We start from the raw sequence: 20,054 nt of genomic DNA, 5'->3' as shown, positions 1-20,054 counted from the left end.
GCCTAAGGCCCATCCTGCTTTGCTTCAGCCTTTTTAGTCTTTGCTATACCACCACAAAGAAGGAATACAGTTTCTTTCCTGAAAAGTAAAAAACAAAAACAAAACAAAACAAAACAAAAAAAAAACAGCTTTGATCTTTTCTAGAAATCTTTACTACCTTTAAACCACATGAATTCAAAAGGCATTGGGAATTAAGGGACACATCTACCCACTAACCTACCCACCTCACCAATGGTTGTTTTTTAATTACTGTTTACATCATACTGTCTCAAAGGTTCAACTGCCATGAATTTATGGCATGCTAAAAGTGAAAAAGTAAAACTGACTGAATAATGTCACAGACAGGTTATCAAAAGGTAGACAGAGTGAATCAAGAAAAAAAAGCAGATGGCAGAGAAAGCAATGCAGCATCACAATACCATGAAAAGAGGAGTTCCCAGTATTTCCATAACACTTTCTGGAAACTAGTCATGAATGAAGACAGCTCATAGAAACACAATTTTCCAGGCTAGCCTTGGTACCATCTTTACAGATTTCCCATAGCTCCTCTGACTTATTTTCTAAATCACCCTGATGCAGTCTTACACTGCATATTACAAGTTCTCAGAAACAGAATCTTAAAGTTTTATTTCTTCTTGAAAAAAACAAAAAAAGTTCCTGATTACCATGTTGTAGATACTATGATTCAGAATATACCTGAAAACAAAAGATTATTTGGTGATTTTTCATTCTTTATAATTAACCCACTGTACATCAACTTAAAAAATAATATAGAAAAGAGAAGTCAGTATGAAATGAGTATTCTGAAAAGCAATTCCTAATAAATAGAACAGTACTTTAAGACAGGATAGCTGTTTACTCAGCCTATATACTCTGAGATAAACTTGTCTTTGACACCTATTAATTCAAACAGGAAAAAATCAAACTTGCCATTTTGTTACATTTGATGTCACTTTAAAAACTCTGTTAAGAAAGACTAAAACATTATTTCTTACCTCCGTGCAACATAATAAAAAATAGGATTTCCAGCTTTGGAAGTCCCAGCTTGGTAGAAAATACTCAATGTTTTCAAAGCCTTGAACTCTTCTTTTTCATGTACCTGATGCCTAAAAGAAAAAAAGAACAGAATGATTCAGAGGCTTTATACAGTTCACTGAGCATTTACAAATATCTACAAATGAATCATAGATGAAATGTAAAAATGACAAAATACTTAAAAAGCAACAGGCTCTCTTAAAGCCAATTTGGCAATATGCAATAGAAATTTCAAGGTTACTCTGAATCACAAATGCACTTTTAAGACTATCCTAAGAAAAACTACTGGACAAGATTATTAAACCAGAGGATTGTTTTTATTCATGGCATTTTGTTCAGAGAGAAGTTTTGAATTTTCATTTATTTGCTTTTTATGAGTTCAGTTTCTCAACCTTTTCTGGTTTATGAGTTTTGAACTGATGAGAAAGGCCTTCCTTCGCTCATGTTTTCTTTGTTGATTCATGGGAATTTATTTCCAAGAATTAAATTTTTTTTTAACCTGATTATTCAGTTGTATCAATACCATTCATAGAAAGTACAGCCTAATAATGTCTTTGGCTTTGAATACCACTTTCATATTAAATTCTAGTATATGCTGAAATACATTTCTGAAAAAGGCTTAATTTTTATATATTCTACTAAACACCCAGTGTGCTTCTCCAATCATATCTTTCATGAGTCCTGAAAAATTCTTATCCATTATCTCTTCAAATATTACCTCTGCCCCATTCTCACTCCAGACTTGGTTTCTAAAATAACCAGCTAGATATAGACCTCATTATATCTTCTGCAACTCTTAAGCTCTTTCATATTCTCCATTTCTTTATTTCTGTATGTTGACTGGGTACCAGGTAATTTGCTCAGAAACTAACTTCCAGCTATGTATTTTTAAAATATTTTGTTTTTTATACATGTTAAGCATCTCTCTCCAACATGTTTCGAATTCTGGATGTTCGAAATATCTGTATATACATGAGTTATCTTCAGAATAAGACCAAAGCCTATACACAAAACTCATTTATATTTCATATATACCTTATACACGGAGTTTGAAGGTAATTTTATAAACTATTTTTAGTGCTCCTGTGTTTTGATGACAACCAAAGTCACATAAAATCAGGTGTGAAATTTTCCACTTGTGGCATCGTGTTAGCATTCGAAAGTTTTCAGATTTTGAAGATTTCAGATTTTGATATTTGAATTAGGGACGCTCAACTGTATGTTTTTTCTAATACTAGTATTTCTAGGTATCTTGTGTGGTAGAAAAGACTTCAGCAATTAAAACCAAAACCTGTAAGTCATGGTGGGGCATGCCTATAATCCCAGGCTGAGGAGAAGGATTCCAAGTTCAAGGCCAGCTTCAGCAACTTAGTGAGGCCCTAAGCAACAAAGCAAGACCCTGTCTCAAAACAAAACATAAGAAGGGTTGGGGATGCAGCTCAGTGGTAAAGCGGCCCTGGGTTCAATTCCAAGACCCCTCCCCAGACTCCCAAATATCCAAAGACCCATGAATTCAGTGTGAAATCTTAGGCAAATCACTTATTAAGTTGCATTTTCCTTAACTACAATATGAAAATAATGTTGTCTACATACTCTTATTAACTATTAAATGCAGAAACATATCAAAGTCAGATGATAAACTATGATCTAATATGACTATTATTTTTATGAAAAAAACAATAAATAAAACAACATAACATACATATTTCAATAATATGTAGGGCAGGAGAAAAGTTGAACCCCAAAACATGGTAACATTACTTCTGGGTACATCTTTCCTGATAATCTCATAACAAAACAAAAGTACATTTGGTAAGTGGCCTGATGGTAAACTTTGCTTATCAGTCAAAAAGAAAGCAATCATTATTTCAAGGCTATGTTTTACCTTGTCATAAATTCCTCAAACTTTGAACTGGTAAGGTTAAGGCTGGACCAATGTGTATCTGCCACAGGCTTGTGCTCTGGAGGACCCAGGTATGCAAGAAGTGTTGCCATCTTATCAAAAGGTCGTCTTCCAACAGCTTTATGATCCCTAGGTACAGCAAACTACTTAGAAAGAAAGTAGCAATTCACATTGAGCAGAACACATTTCTTTGGATTGTCACTGATTGCTTTTCTTCTTGCCACTGATTTCTAAGAACACTGAAAACACCGCAGGGATTCCAAGTGTATACAGAAACATTTTAGAGATACAAGCATTTCCCAAACCACAACATTTACATTCAATTCAAATTCAATTTTTTTTGTAGAATTCATAATTCATTAAGTAGAAATAACATTCTGATCCACTTTTTCCTCAGCATAAAAAGGATCCATCTTGAGAAACCAGTGTTTAAGAAATGGACATATTTAACCAGGGGAAATTTTTAATAGCTATTAAATAGGTAAAACCAGGTAAGAATAACAAGATTCTATTTCATAAACATCAAACAGACAAAAATGATTAAGTATGATAATGTCATCTTTGGTGAGTATGACTATAATGAAGTACTGCCACACAGTGCTGATCAAGGTATAAACTGACACACAGTTTGAAAAGTAATTTGGCAGAGTAAAGTTAAGACTGATATAGTCCAGACCCAGTAACTACACACATAGGTAATACACAAGGAGACAAGCATGAAGATATTTATTACATCACTATTTATAATAGTGAAAAATTAGAAACAAACTTAAAACGTCCATCAATTCAAGAATGCAAAAATAAATTGATATAGTTATTCAATGAAATACTACCATAAGCTAAATAAGTGACAAATCTCAAGTAGAATGTTCAATGAAGAGGGTTTATGCAGACTAGGCATGTAGCTCTGTAGCAGAGTGCTCATTTAGCATGCAAGAGGTACTAGGTTCAACCCCTGGTACCACAAGCAGCAAGAAAAAAAAGAGGCTATATCTGCTGTATCAATGCTGTGAATTTTTAAAACACAACAAAAGCTATGCTATATAGACCTATAATTTCCTTTCACAAGTGTGGGGGGTGTAGAACACAATAAAAATATATATAGGAAGCATACCTACTAGTTTTAGAAAGTAGGTAAGTGTAGACAGAATAGACAGGGGATCACTAAAACAGCTTTTAAATGTGTGTATCTGTACACACATGTGTACAAATATATATATGTACGTATATATTTTTCCCCTCAAGAAATAAAATATTGGCCAGGTGTGGTGGCACATTCCTATAATCCCAGCAATTCAGAGGGTTAAAGAAGGAGGATCACAGGTTCATAGATAATCTCAGCAATTTAGTGAGATCCTATCTCAAAATAAAAAATTAAAAAGGACTAGGGGTATAGCTCAGAGGAAAAGCAGCCTGGGTGTAATCCCTAATACAGGGGAGCAGGGGGATCACTATTACCTAGGTAGGCTTACTAATCATTTAATACCACTGAATCTTTTCCTTATATTAAAAAGAGTCTACACTTCTCTTTCCAAATCATTAATTCTTACTGCAAACAGATGCAAGGTAAAAGTCACTATTCACAGTCAATAATTTTATTAATATCGATTTAGACTGAGAGTGTTCAATTTCTCCTTGACTGAGGAATCATACCTGTTGCTTGAAAGATACTGGCCAATTTTTTCCTGATTGTTCCAAAGCAGACGATGTAAAGCAAGTACATTGCCATCACTGATGAAGGAAAGACTATGATTTACTGCATCACTTGTGGGACAATCTGATGCTATATCAAGGAAAAACCTTTAAAAATGCAAAGCCGTTAGAATTTTCAACACCAGAATTTTCATTCATACCTACATGTGAATTTTTATACAAGCATAGTATAAATTATTTTAGTAAGTATAATAATATAATGAAGTAAGTGAAATTACAAATATAGAGGACTTGTTCCATTTCTGATAACTAGCTTCAGTTTCAGAGTAGGCTCTGAAGTGAGAGAACAAACAAGAGATTTAGATAAATGAGATCCAAAGAAGTCAGTGTTTTACAGATAAGGAAATGGAGGCCCAGACAAGAGAAAAGAACTCCCCAAAAATCACATAACCTGTCAGTCAGAGTCAGGATCATGACCTTGGTTCTCTTAACTTTCTATGGGTAGTTAATCTGCTAGAACGTGAACTCTCTACTGATATTTACTTCCCTAGCACAAGGGTCAATAAGAACTATGATGATGGTAAAATGGAAGAGAGCTGCACAAAGCCAGCTTAGACTATGAATCAGATTCCAGATTTATACTGATGAAAAGGAGAATTCTGGACATTAACTTACATTTACAAAGCATTTTCTCATGAATTATTTGCTTCTCTAAAAACTTATGCAAAAATGTTCTCTCTAGTTTACAGATAAACCAACAACTCAGAGAAATAATCTGAAATAATTAATTATGGAAATCTAGCAGAAAAAAATTTTAAATCATAAAGCCAACAGCTGTTCAATTATCCATAAAATTTTATGTGTGTATTACTTGGTTTAAAGAACAACTGTTCAGATATACATTTGGCTGAAGTAGTAAAAATATTCTAATACCAAAAGATTCTAACTATACACTTATGTATTATCTATACCAATTTGGTTTTAGTTTTTAATGAAAGGAATCTTTTTCCTTGCTCCCATATTGTAGCAACCTCAATCCTTTACTCTGGTAGATATGTCAAAAATCCCTGTAGGTTTTCGAATACACAAACCACCATCAAATCATAAAGAATATAGATTTATCAACATCTTTTATAAAGCAAAATATGTTCTTAATCAAGAGAGGGAAGAGAAAAAACCTACACATGAACACAGGCCAGGTACACGGACACACGAAACCAAAAACACTTGACTCACACACAAAGCAATCAACCAAGTGTTAGACTGCTTACCTTCGTGCTGCATCAAAGTTGCTTTTCACAAAATCATTAAAAGGCCGCATATGTTCTTCTTTGGTGAAGAGAACATGATTGGCAATACTCTGTAGTATCTAAGCAGTCAAAGAAGGTTATAAATAGATTTACTGTATGAAGTCTATACATTAACAAATTCTTTAAAAGTACATGAATTTTCATACTGATGTAATTTCTATTGGCAGTTAGAATCAATTATTCCTTGTTCTATAAATTACTGTAGATGTTTCAATTTTTTCCAAAATATAATTATATATACATATATTTACATACATAAAATATATTAAAAATTTAAAGGTCTTTTAGCAGGGGTGCTGGGGATTGAACTCAGGGGCACGGGACCACTGAGCCACGTCCCCAGCCCTATTTTGTGTTTAATTTAGAGACAGGGTCTGAGATGCTTAGCACCTCACTTTTGCTGAGGCTGGCTTTGAACTCGTAATCCTCCTGCCTCGGCCTCCCAAGCTGCTGGGATTACAGGCATGTGCCACCGCGCCCAGCTTAAATGTCTTTTTAAATAAAAGAAAATTTAGCAGTCTATATTTCATCTTCATTTCAAAATTTCCAGAAAACCATCTTTGGAAGATATTTGCTAAAATATTTTCCATGACAATATAGCCTACTAGTTACCTAGCTAATGATTCCTTTTGTAATATAAACAAAATAAAACAAAATCACCTAATTGAAAATCATAGGGTATTTCAAAAGTAAATTCAAGAGAAGATACTATATGAAAAACAGAAAAATTTTGTTGGAAGGGAAATTTAAGATAGCTAGATTATCAAAATAATTTACCTTTGACATTAACTTTAAGCCCCTTTCGATTCTAGGTGGTGGCTTTTTATCTAAAATCCCTGCTTCATATGGTGAGACAATGGCAGGATTGATAAATCTGAGGAACATGGCACTTCCTACTGCACCAATGCTGTTCTGAGGGAAACGCTGGCTAACCACCTAAAAACAAGGGGTTGAGAATTGAGTACAGGTTTGAATTAAAATAAGGAAATGGGAATAAAGAACTCAGAGGTCAAACTTTGCACAAAAATTTGAATCAATCAATCCTCATGAATGACATTTCTGTTTTTTCCTTCTCCCCAAATACCAGAAAATGAAATTCACTCTTATCACTAATCTTGTATCATTTTAAAGCACAATTAAGGTATCTAAGAGAGAAGAAAAACCTCATGGATGACTTGCGTAGAAGAGACCTGAAAAAAAAAGATCTTGTTTTACCACCACTGTTTATACCGCAAGTCCCAATTTCACACAAAGATTATTTTACTAAGATTAATAGACATGAGAGCATGGTCAATTTTGTAAGGTGAAGCTAAGTTTTCAATAGCACACCTCTGAGATGACCTACACCTAGTAATAAACATTTACATTTTGTTATATTTGTTATAACTGAGATGTTTTTTATTTTTGAGAAAAATGCTTAACATGCAAAAGAAATTTTTTTTCTTAGATTCCCAGTGAAAGAAAAAAAGTAACAGGTAATGTTACTGGTAGTTCGTTTTCTTCATCAGCCTGCTTTATGATATAAGGACCTATTATTTAACCCATGGAGGTAGAGAAATTCTTGGGGGTCAAAAAGAAAAAAGGATCCTACAAGAAGGGATAACCCCCTGTGTCTACCATAGATAAATTCATAATTCTGCCAAGTTAAAAAAAAAAAAAAACTTTAAGAACTTAGGAAATGAATTTAGGTTGCCCATCCTGAAAAGCAACATTAAACTTCTCCTTAGAAATATTCTAAATTGAAGATAAAGTGACCAGCCCATTAGATTGGGGAAAGTGTTAAATTGATTGGGAAATGTGTTATGAAATTGGCTCAGTGCCCATCTCTTCCCTATGCCCCCTTATTTTAGGCCAACATATGAAAACTATATTATTCTGGAATTCACATTTTTCATATATCCTACACACACATATTTGTTTTTAAAGACCACATATAACATTTAATCTCTACAACTACTCTTGCTTGGTGTGGTTAACTGCAATTTAAAACAGTAGTAGCTGCAACAGTGAAGCTATACCATTCCACTCAATAATGAGATCCCAGGGATAAAACTGTATTTCAAAAGATACTGGAGGGAAGGTGAGAAAATGGGATTTAAGAACAAAATCTCTTAAACTCTACTTTTCTTCATGAAGCCTCAATGACTCCAGATTAACTCTAGAAAGAAGGGTTATTTTACTTAATTCTATATCACTTAGTGCTCCATAGGTCCATATTTTTAAATGTGTTCTTATTTACTATCTATAATTTTCAAATCATTTTCTATCATCTCTGCTAAAAAAACTGGTAAAAATATTTTAGAAAATGATTTTTCTTAAGCTGAAGAAAGTTTGCAAAGGTGACAACTGAAGTATATTATAAGTAATATATTCTCACCTTCACTTATAATACATAGCTCAGGAACCTTCAAGTTACAGTTCTTCAGGTGCTTACAGCGTAAAGAACAACCTTATACTTAAATAAGGGGAAAGTGGGGAGGTGGCTAAATATAGCAGTTGTAGCAGAAAGGCTTTCAAACCTAAATACTGTTTATTTTTAGCTAAAATAAAATTTTACATATAGAACAAAGAAAATTCAAGTGCCTTTATTACTCTAGTACAATATGTAACTTTTGTTGACCAGGAACCACTCTGAAATCTGATAAAAAAGTTAGAAACATCAATGTATGCATTCATACTGACAAAATTCATCACAAAATTTCAGAATATTCATGGACAACCAGGGAATTCTCAAAAATAAATGAAATACTTGTAAGCCTATAAGAGCTTTAATTCAGCTTTTCAGGAGTGAGTTAGCAAGAAGAAAGAGAATTAAAAACTTTTTTTTTTTGAGGAGTTCCAGAATTGAACCCAGGGCTTTGTGCATACTAGCATACACTCTACCCACTGATAAACACTACCACCCCAAAACTGCTTATATTTAATTTTAATTGGTAAAAGAATTTACCAATATATTCAGTTCAACCAATTAAAATCCTGAAATTTTTTTAAAAGCTAAAGCCATAGTTTGGTTTTCAAAGAATCAGTTGATTTCTAAAAACTAAATTGTGAGTTTCTCATAAAAATCAATAATGTATATACATATCAAGATTTACTTTTTTCAGAGTAGCTATTTACTGGTTTTCTCTCAGATAAAGATCTTTTAAATTATGACTTATATTGGTGCCTAATAGTACTCTCAGCTTCAGAATTCGGGAAGTCTGAAAAAATTATTTTCCAAAGGGAAAATAAAGTTCTCCACATCTCCAAAATAATTTCATGTCAAAACTCAGAGTAGTCATACCTCAGGAACACACATAATTTCATTTATCCCACTGGTGGTATCAATACATTTTTAGAACTGATAAAACATAATTGACATTAGTAAGAATGCTGTATAACAAGTTTTATGAATCAATTTATAAATGAATTGCTTTTTTATTTCACCACTAATAACATCAATGTAATTTTACCTGATACACAACTCAAGTTTTCATTCTTTTTAAAAAAAAATCCATAAAATTTTAACTTGGATCAAAGAGACATTTTACATAAAAGGTCAACGTTGGTCTAGTCTGTGTCGAAACCAGTTATCAGCCAATGTCCCCTTTACCTCCTTTGGTAAAAAATGAATTATATAATGCAAATAAATGTAGTAGTAAGTGCACATCACAAGAAGGTCACTACCTATACATGATTAATTACTGTAAATTCTTCATGAGTTAGGCAGACAACTTCCAAAGTAAATCTAATTATATATGATTGAGTATAATAAATAAAATTATCTGTAATATGAGTACACAGCAAGGCACCAGAGGCTAGAGCCTTCTCACTATATTTCAAATATTCTAATCCAAGATACATATACTCCAAAAGAAAAATCAGTTTGCTTTTAAAAGATGTTTGAACTCTATTGAGCAAAAAACTCTAAAAATATGACATTTAAATTTATAACGACTATACTGTCTTCACATTCTGGAAAGTACTCTAAAATATCTCAAATTACCAATTAGATTTCACTTTTCCTTGAGGACCTCATGTCATCTGTGCTGAGAAATACATTCCAAAACTTAGTGTTACCCAGAAACTTAAAAAAAATTTTTTTTGAAAATAACTAGTAGAAAAAAACATTTCAAGGAACAATTCTAGACAAAAAATCTCAATAAAGGAAAGTTAGAAAGGCTAGAAAACATGCTCTAGAGAAACACAAAGTCTGAATTTTAATTCATGTGATACACTACACAATGCCATTAGTAAAACACTGAACAAGAGCGTTAGAAACAGTAAATTAATTTCAACAGTGATGGTGTATATTAAGTCCACATGAGAATTAGAAGTCTGAAGCATTAGAAAGAAATGTTTTTATTAAGCAAGAAGGCCATCCAATTCAATCCATTTACTAATAGCTGACCAAACTTACTTTAACATACTCAGAAAAGCTTATTTCTAAATTTTAATTCAGCTCTGAATCTAAAGCAGAAATTGCAATGTAGAGCTTAGTGTAAAATTTTATATGTAAAGCTAAGACAAAGAATAAAAGATAAAACCAGACAAACTATATTTTAAATTATTCCATTTTTAAAAACTACCTGATTTTTAAGTTTTCTTTGATTCTTTCTCTACAGTCATTTGGATAATATGAACAAGATGGACCTCAGCCTGATTAAGAATAGGTTACACTCTCAAATGACAAATTTAAAATAAATATGTTATATTTTGGACAAATTCCACTCACTGGAAGAAGATAATTATGACTATCATAATTTTATTTCTTTGAAATTAGGGCAAGTTCATAGAAGCAGGCAATATATTTATATCGTGCTTGTAAAATGAGGTGTTTCTATACGAATATGGACTATTTTCCTTTTATTCCAATAATGCAATACTGAGTTTCCCTGAGGTAAAAGTAATTTTACTATTAGAATTTCTATAAACTAAGCACAAACATCTAAATTCTGGCTGTTGACTATCTAGATAAAAATACAGTTTTAAAAAAAATTAGCAACTTTTAGACTAGATTAGAAAATGATACTTTCTGATAAAGCACTTGCCTTGCATAATGTGCAAGGCCCTGGGTTCCACACCCAGCACCTCTTCAAAAAAAAAAAAAAACCAACACTTTCCTACCATATACTTCTAATAATTTGAATCTTTTGTTTCTAGGAAAAGAAACCACTCACATGACCTGCAAACAAGAAGCAAGAATGAAGATAGTCAGCATTTCCTAAGGCCTTGAAATTAAGTTTCTTTTGCATTCATTTATAATTTAAAAAACAAGAATAAAATTAGACCATGGATATCCAATGCAACAAATGCCTTTGGGATAAATCAAACCAAAGGAACACAGAGAATGTTTCAATGTAACTTAATTCCAGGGTTAATTGAAATGAAAGCTATTTTGTGCCAGAATTAGTAGAATGATTTTACAGTGAAGGTCAAATAGGCTGAAGTGAAGATGTTCTTAACAAACAGCAAAAGATTTTTGTTTGCTTTGAAAGAAACAGCTAATAAAAAGTTCTCCAAACTTACTGATTTTTTGTTTTCCTTTTTTTCTTTTACTGTAGCTTTATTCAGTAGGGAGTGGCAAGTTGCCTACAGAACAGAGATGAGCACAAACAAGTCACAGCACCGACTACATACAGCAACAAAAACAATGTTGGCTTGTACATAAAATTACACGATAAAATGTAACACAAATGGAATTAACAAAAAATTAGAAATCAACTGAATTTTGAGGGATGAATTTTAATTCTGGATTTATATTTTTATTACATTTTTAAGCCACACACTAAATAAACAGCAAGAAATGTTGAGACCCAATCATGTCTACTATTTCTGGCTAGTAATCACAGAAAAGATCTCTCCAAGTGAATTTGAAGATATAGAATATTTGCATCTTAGTTAATTCCTAGTTTTTGATAACTTTCATATTAAATGTTCCTTACAAGTAGACCACATAGTAAAAACTTTTGTGTCTACGTAAGTTTTTTCTGATATGTAAAATTCTTCTCTGTGTATCCTTCAATTGACTTAGTTATTTTTCCAATATCTGGCATTTAATTAAGATCCTAACTAAAATAAAAATTAAATAGCTAAAAATAGAAAAATTCACTTTAGAGTTATAAATTAAAAATCTCTCTCTAAAAAAGATAAGTCTTCAAATTTCACATTATTTTTCAAAGCAGGCTACTTGCTGGAATGGTTCTAATCAGAGGATGTTAAGATCTCTGCACTATTTGGGAGAAAAATGTGTTATCAGTTGAACTAGAAAAAAAAGCATTAATTAATATTAAGGTTAAGAAACTGCAGAGAAAAGTATAAAATATAAAACGGTAAGCCTGCTTTAAACTGTTTACTTATCACTTACTACTTATCAGAATGCTACCAATCCCCTAAACAAAAAAGACACTTATCAAAACCCACTGACACATCTTGGTTTTGTCTCTCCGAGTTCCCTTCTAAGGCTGAAGAGTTCTTTCAAAGCTAAAACACTTCTGACTGGACTATACTAGGAAAAATAGTTATTTTTAAAATGTGTTTAAAACCAAACAGTACACTGGGCACAGTGATGCATGCCAGTAATCCCAGCAATTTGGGACACTGAGGAAGGATATTAAGTTGGAGGCCAGCCTTAGTGACTTAAATGAGGCCATCTCAAAATAAAAACTATACAAAGGGTTTAGGAATTTAGCTCAGTGGTAATATGTCCCTGGGTTCAATCCCCAGTACCAAATCAAAACAAAAAACAAAAACCCCAAGTCTTTACTCCACCAATACATGGCATCTTATTCCAGGAATTCTAGGCATCAAATACCATAATCAAAAACAACTTGGGTTTAAAATCTGTTTGACATCCATCTATCCATCCACCCAAGTAGATGAGTACCTGCATGCCAGATACTATTCTAAGCACTGGGAAACAGTGATAAAATAAAAAGACACACTTATCTCATGGAGCTTTGGTTCAAACTTAATATATACAAAACACTAGTAACTATACTAACTTTATAGATTTTTTTTCAAATATGGCATACATCTATCATTTAAAGTTTTAAAAATTATATAACTACTTTAGTTTAAAGAAGCAGATTTACTGGCAAAAGATGACATTTATTTAGAATCATAATAGCTCCACCTCAACTCTTTTACCACAACCTAAAAGAACATTCATTCTGGAAATTATTATTTTTCTCTTTTTTCCACAACTACTGAATGAAAAGTGGAAATGAATACATGAAAAAGTAACTTAATTATAAATCTGACCCGTTCACAGTTGACTTTCGATTAACTAACACTGTCCACAAAGAAGGCAAATGAAGTAACAGAGTTGGTTAAACATGATACCAAAAAAAAAAAGGCTTAAAGGCTAACATATGAATCAAGCAAAAAGAGTTAACAATCGGAAGTTTATTAGCTAGCAATATACTCAGTGAGCTTTCAATATTTCCCGTGTAGGTCCCAAAAGCAGAAGTCATGTTTACTAAAGGAAAAAAAAACCAACTACCACCTCTCCCAGCAGAATAAACAAGCACAAAGGTACCATTATGTTGCTGACAAAGTCAAAAGGGCAAGAAAAAGCCAAAAGAGGAAAGATAAATAAAATCAAAAGAGCAAACTGATGGGAAAAACTAGGTTTAGAAAGAGACTCAATGAAAAAATATGTTGAGATCAAAGCTTTCTTTCCTTTTTAATTAATAAATGTTAAATTCCTTGTCAGTTTGTTAAAAAGCAAAACCTTCTGTACAGCATACCTTTGCTCTGTAGTACTTTACTCTCCAACACTTATTAAGTTTATCTAATTCTTTGAAGTAATACACTGACACATTTAAATGTTTTTAAAGAGAATAATTTTATATGAAATTTTAACATAATTCCAAGCAATATTAAAGTAACACAGACTATTTTATTATGCAGTGCACTGTAAAGAACAACACAATATTTGATAAACTACCAATCATCACCTGTTCTCTTTTCACTATTTCCCCTCCTTCCCAACTATGAAAGCTGAAAAGAATCTTATTCACTTATATGGAAGGAATAGGAAAATTTAAATTCTTCATTAAGTATTTCCTAAGTACTTACTAAGAATCATGGTATTCTTTTACATTACAGTATCTTGGTCTCAAATTGGTGTTCCAGATTGTTGACAGTACAAAAATACTTTTCATGTAGGATGACAACTACATGATGAATTTCTACTAAAATCTACTAGGATCATGTCATCAGTCCCTATTCACTTTTAACCAGCTAAAGTCAAAGTCACTGTCATTTCAGAAACCCACTTAACTCTCTGAAAACAGTTAATAGTAGGCCGACCAGGAAGCTGACCCACACTATTTTTAATATGTGCTATTTCTTGTAAACCTATTGTCAGAAACAGAAAAATTACTAAATTAGATTTAGACAGAAACCTAAATAAGGCTCAAACTTAAGAGAAAATGTTCACTGTATTAAGTTTCATGTTGTAATTTATCCTCCCTCTAGCCTCAGATTTAACTAGATGAGTAAATTATTTGGGGATTTTCCTAAGCTTCCTGAAACTTTTTGAAAAGGCAGTAAAATAGTCAGGCATAGTAGCATATGCCTGTAATTCCAGAAACATAGGAGGCTGAGGCAAGAGGATCACAAGTTTGAGGCCAGCCTCAGCAACTTAGTAAGACCTTATCTCAAAATAAAAAATAAAAAGGCCTGGGGATGTAGCTCAGTGGTAGAGTGCCCCTGGGTTCAAACCCCAGTACTTCAAGAAAAGAAGAGAAAAAGGTGGGGAGGGGCAGTAAAGTCATGATAAATTAAGAGAGAGAGAGTGTATTGTGTGTTGTGGAAAATTTTCTTTTTATAGACCTATCTTTAAAAGTAGCAGTGAGGGTTAAAAAAAAAAAAAAAAATCACACAGAGCAGCCCCAAATTTTTAGAATGGTGAATTCACTGGTGCTGTTAATGTCTCTTAGCAACTGAAGCTGTGTGCTAAAAAACAAATGTCTGGGGATGACTCCGAAAAGAGAGAGAGACAAAGGCATGAATTTTAGTAAATGTGTAAGTTCTTTCCGTATCTCCACCCCTACCCCAAACTTCCAATCCGAATATTTCTCCTTCTTAGAAGGCAAATGTGGATTTGCAAGACCTTTCTTAGAATAAAGAAGTTGCTTTAAAAGCTGCATATGCAACTCAAAAAGACATCAGAAACCATTGAAGAACACAGGCCTAATTCCCTCAACAAGAAAGAAATGACTGTGGAGATCCCAACTCAGAAATATTACTTGTAGTGATGATCTTAGGAAGTCTAACAACTTGGTATGAACAATGATGCAATATATCTTATAAGTAGAAATCTACATAAATAGAGCTCCATTAGTCAGTCCTGGGAAAATATGACACAAACCAATTATATCTTAATGGAAAAACCAAAATTTCAGATCAAGAAATTCACAACGCAAAAAGCAAGGGAGCTGACTCTTATGTGAAAGACCCTATAAGTAATTTAAGCAAAAGATAACCCACCTAAAATTCCATAATGTTTTATTTCAGCCACATGAATCATAACCAACAGATTCAGTGAATTTTAAACTTGCTCCCAATGCAAGGAAAATCTAATATCTTTATATATTCTCTTAAAGTATTTCAAATGGCTCTGAAGAAAAATAAAGTGTCTTTCAAAGACATTCCAACAACAATTCTTAATGTATTGTTCATCAAATTGACTCAGTCTTGTAGTCAACCATCCACTATCAGCAACTACATCATTTTTTGGTAAAGTAGTCTTAATTTAGCTTTGAATTAATGTTAATCTCCAACTTTAAAAATACCTGGTATAAACAGTGGCACACACTTCGAAGCTGAGGGGGAAATTCTGAGGAAGAACTGATGATGGCGTGAAAAAACTTTTCAGTCATCTGAAGAAGGTTCCGCTGGTTTTCCTCAAGGCTTTCTGACGGTTCTAACCTACAAAAAAGAGAAATGTAAAAATCAAAACATTCCTCTTTAAAACAAACAAAATCACTACTTGAAAGAGACTCACTGAGAGATATTCAGTCAAATACAATGTGTGGAATTTTGACCCTGATTTGAACAAATAAGTAATTGGTTAAAAAAAAAGACAATTTTGGGAACCACCAGAAAAAATTTAACATAAAATATTTTTAATTTTATTGGCTATGAAAATACTGGTGGTAGCAGCAGTAGTGGTGGTGGTAATGTGTATGTATGTGTTTAAAGTGTGTATCTGTTGAAAATATTATTTCTTGGATTTGTTTAAAATACCTGAGCAAAAAGAGAGGAGGAAAGAGATAGACAAAACAAGAATGGTATTCTTCAAATTCACATTCCTCTACATGTTTATGCTTATACAAAAAAACCCACATATATATGAATGATGTGGACTTTAAAAAAAATCTCCATTAATAAAATGCAATTGTCATCTTTCATTCTACATTATGTTTCTGAGGTTTATCCTTGTTCATACATGAAGATCTAGTGCACTGTATATATACCACTAAACACACACACACAAACACACACACACACGTATATATTTATGTATGTATGTATAAATATACATACACACAGACATACATACATACATACACCACTTTTTTTTTCTTGTGGTGCTGGGGATCAAACTCAGGGCATCATGCATGCTAGGCAAGGATTTTGCCTCTGAATTACATCCCAGTCCTGTCTCTGTATATCATGAGTTATCTGATCTCCTGTCAATGAATATCTACATTTTTTTCAGTTTTACAGAACCACTGAATGAATACTCTTGTGTATATACAAGTTTTTCAGCCAATGCTGGGCACAGTGGTAAATGTCTATAATCCCAGCAACGTGGGAGACCAAGGCAGGAAGATCTCAAGTTTGAGCCCAGCCTCAGCAATTTAGCAAGGTCCCAAGCAACTTAGCAAAACCCTGTTTCAAAATGAAAAATAAAAAGGAATGGAAATGTAGTTCAGGGGTAAAGGCTTAAACTCTCATTACAAAAAAAAAAAGAAAAAGAAAAAGAAAAGAAAGGGAGGAGGGTGAGGGGGTGTTTCTCAGATTGGCATTGTGGCACATCCTTGTAATTCCAAGCTACTCAAGAGGCTGAGGTAGGAGGATAACAAGTTCAAGGTCTACCCTGACAATTTAGTGAGACCCTCTCTCAAAATAAAAAGTAAAAAAGGGTTAGAGAAATAGCTCATTGGTAGAGCAACTCTTAAGTTCAATCCCCAGTATGTGCAGGGGTCGGGGAGGGAGGGTCCTCTAGGGCAGGTAACTAGAAAAGGAATTTCTAAGTAATTGGACAAATGTATAGTTATCTTTACTAGATACTGATAGCTCTACAACCAGTAGTATAGACAATTCTTATTCTACATTCTCACAAGTATACACGGCTTGAATATTCCCCAAATGCTTTGGACCAGAAGTGTTTCAGACTTTTTTCTGATTCTGGAATATCTACATAGACTTTACCTGTTCAGCATTTGTAATCCAGAAATCCAAAATGCTTGAAAATTTTTGACACCAACATGAAGCTCAAAATTTCAGATTTTGAACCATTTCAAACATTTGGATTAGGAATGCTCAATCTATGCCAATCTAGTAGGTAAGCAAAGGCATCTCATGTTTTTAACTTCTCTATGATTCCTCGTAAGTTTGGAATGCTTTTGTAGCTTTTGTGACCAACCATTCAGCTTTCCCCTATTCTGAACTGCCTTTCATATCCAGTATGACTTTTCTAACTATCAGATGTCCTTCCCAATTGGTATCTAAAACTCAATATGCTCCAAACTAGCTGATTTTTCCTCTTATGTCTTGTTTTGTGCTCTTCTGGTGATGTTAATGGGACCATCACTGTCTTAATCACATCATTCAAGCATTCTCTGATGTCAGACTTTCTTGCTTTACTTCATTTTTTCCCATATCCAATCAGTCCTGCTAATCCTTACCAGCAGGACTTCTAAACACTTGATGTTGTGATTAAAGGCAGTGGCAACTGCAAAAGCAGACTTAAAAGTTTAAAATTTCAGCTGTATCAGTTTTTGACTATTATGGAGTTGGTCACAATACTCAACTTCCCTAAGCCTCCATTTTACTCATCAGTAAGACAGGAATAATAATGCCTACTTTAAGAGGTATAAATTTTACCCAGTGGCTATCAAATCCATAAAGCTTTACTTGCAGCCTAACCCAAACTTTCAAAATACAATCTTTATAAAACTCACTACTTAAACACACATCTATTTTGTGTCTCGTCTCCACCACTAAAATAAGTTCCTTGAAGGAAGTATTTATCTTTGTCATCTTAAAGACTAGCACAGGAGGATCCAAGATGGCGGAGTAGAGGGAGGCTGCGTTCCTTGTCGATCCGTAACTCCGGTTTCAAACAGAGGATATCTGTTTCTCGGTGAGGCAGTTTTTGCTGCTTATCGATCCCCTGGTGTTTACCCCACTTGTCTGCTGTGATGACCTGCAGTCTGCTAGCATATCGACGCCATTTTTGAGTGCAGATTGCTCACTGTCAGGCATCTATCATCTGCCATTTGCCTGCCTCTCGCCTGCCATTGCCTGCCTTACACCTATCCATCACCCAACGCACAAGGTTCACCTCCCGATCGTCCGACAACAGTCAGCAAACTGATTGCCGACCACCAGTGGAGCACCAGCTGACTGCTGTCGCCTGGAAGTTCACTGTTACAGTACCTGCAGGTTTGATTACATGTGGCTGCCGCCATTTTGAGACAGCAGCCAGGCCCTGTAGGACCCCTGGCCAGACTGAATGAGCCCCGTCTCCAGGATACCTCAGCCTAACCGATCACTCCCTGCCTCTGGGGCCCTCACATCAACTGACTGCTCCCCGCCGCCAGGACCCCCAGACCAACTGACTGCTGCCCTATCACCGGGACCCCAGACCAACTGATTGAACCCGGCCTCCAGGATCCCACAACCACACCAAACACACCGGACCTCCAGGACCCCTGCCGGACCAACCACATCCCATCTCCAGTACCTCCAGCTGACCACATCCACCTCTGAGCTGCAGCTCCCCATTTGCCAACACATTTCAAAGCCAGAGTGACCATCTTGGATAATCCTGGAAGCCGTAGCTCCAATCTTTGAAGTTTTTATTTCTTTACATTTCTTGCTCTCTTTTCCTTTTATTTACCTGTTCCCTCAGAGTCTCTTTCTCCCTTTTTTTGCATGCTAATGTCTGATTGCTTTTGATTACACTCTCACCCTTTCTATTTTCTAGAACTTCTGTATATTCTTTTCTTATCCCATTAACAGCCACGTTCTACATCCCTCTGCATCCTCTTTGTCCTCCATTAGAAACTGCAGACCTTATTGCAAACCTGATTGTTTTACCGAAGATAATATTTGAACTCATTTTGTTTACTATGACAATTTTGTTATTGTCCCCATAGGGGCTATTTGGTCTAGGATTGCATAGTGTCTGATTTGGGCACTGCTAATATTGATCTCCCCTTAATGAAAGGGTTTTGGAAACCTACAGGGTTACTATAAGCCTATAGGGGGAAATCTGCAATACCCCAGATCTGCACCGCTAGAGGGGAAGATACATGAACAACATGAAAAAACAAGGGAAGAAAATGATCCAAACAAATCTAGATTCTATAGTAATAGAATCCAATGACAGTATGTTAGAAGAAATGTCAGAAAAGGACTTCAGATTATACATGATTAAGATGATTCGCGAAGCAAAGGATGAGATAAGAGAGCAAATGCAGGCAATGAATGATAATACCAATAAGCTGAAAGAGCACCTGCAGGAAGCAAAAGATCATTTCAACAAAGAGAGAGAGATTCTCAAAAAAAACCAAATGGAAATCCTAGAAATGAAGGAGACAATAAACCAAATAAAAAACTCAATGGAAAGCATCACCAACAGACTAGACCACTTGGAAGACAGAACCTCAGACAATGAAGACAAAATATTTAATCTTGAAAATAAAGTCGCCCAAACAGAGAAGATGGTAAGAAATCATGAACAGAATCTCCAAGAACTATGGGACATCATGAAAAGACCAAATTTAAGAATTATTGGGATTGAGGAAGGCACAGAGATACAAACCAAAGGAATGAACAACCTATTCAATGAAATAATAGCAGAAAATTTCCCAAACCTGAAGAATGAAATGGAAAATCAAATACAAGAGGCTTATAGAACACCAAAGCAC

At 34.1% G+C, this 20,054-nt stretch overlaps 1 protein-coding gene across 7 annotated transcripts in view; it reads right to left on the bottom strand.

Moving 5' to 3' along the window:
- Positions 1-20,054, bottom strand: part of NF1 (neurofibromin 1) — a 257,173-nt gene that overhangs the window by 104,949 nt on the left and 132,170 nt on the right. For 6 of the 7 annotated variants that reach the window (XM_079130415.1, XM_079130414.1, XM_079130411.1 and 3 more), the window contains 7 exons: positions 15,684-15,819; positions 11,410-11,472; positions 6,679-6,837; positions 5,863-5,960; positions 4,592-4,738; positions 2,921-3,067; positions 996-1,106 (listed from right to left, as the gene is read on the bottom strand). In XM_079130415.1, the coding sequence (XP_078986541.1) occupies positions 996-1,106; positions 2,921-3,067; positions 4,592-4,738; positions 5,863-5,960; positions 6,679-6,837; positions 11,410-11,472; positions 15,684-15,819 (861 nt within the window). The remainder of the gene's footprint in view (positions 1-995; positions 1,107-2,920; positions 3,068-4,591; positions 4,739-5,862; positions 5,961-6,678; positions 6,838-11,409; positions 11,473-15,683; positions 15,820-20,054) is intronic. The other variant, XM_079130413.1, reaches the window with a different exon arrangement.

Source organism: Sciurus vulgaris (genome assembly GCF_902686455.1).
Source record: "Sciurus vulgaris genome assembly, chromosome: 3".
NCBI classification, from domain to species: Eukaryota; Metazoa; Chordata; class Mammalia; order Rodentia; family Sciuridae; genus Sciurus; species Sciurus vulgaris.
The sequence above is the reverse complement of the archived record's forward strand: the minus strand, read 5'-3'. Positions and strand labels throughout refer to the sequence as shown.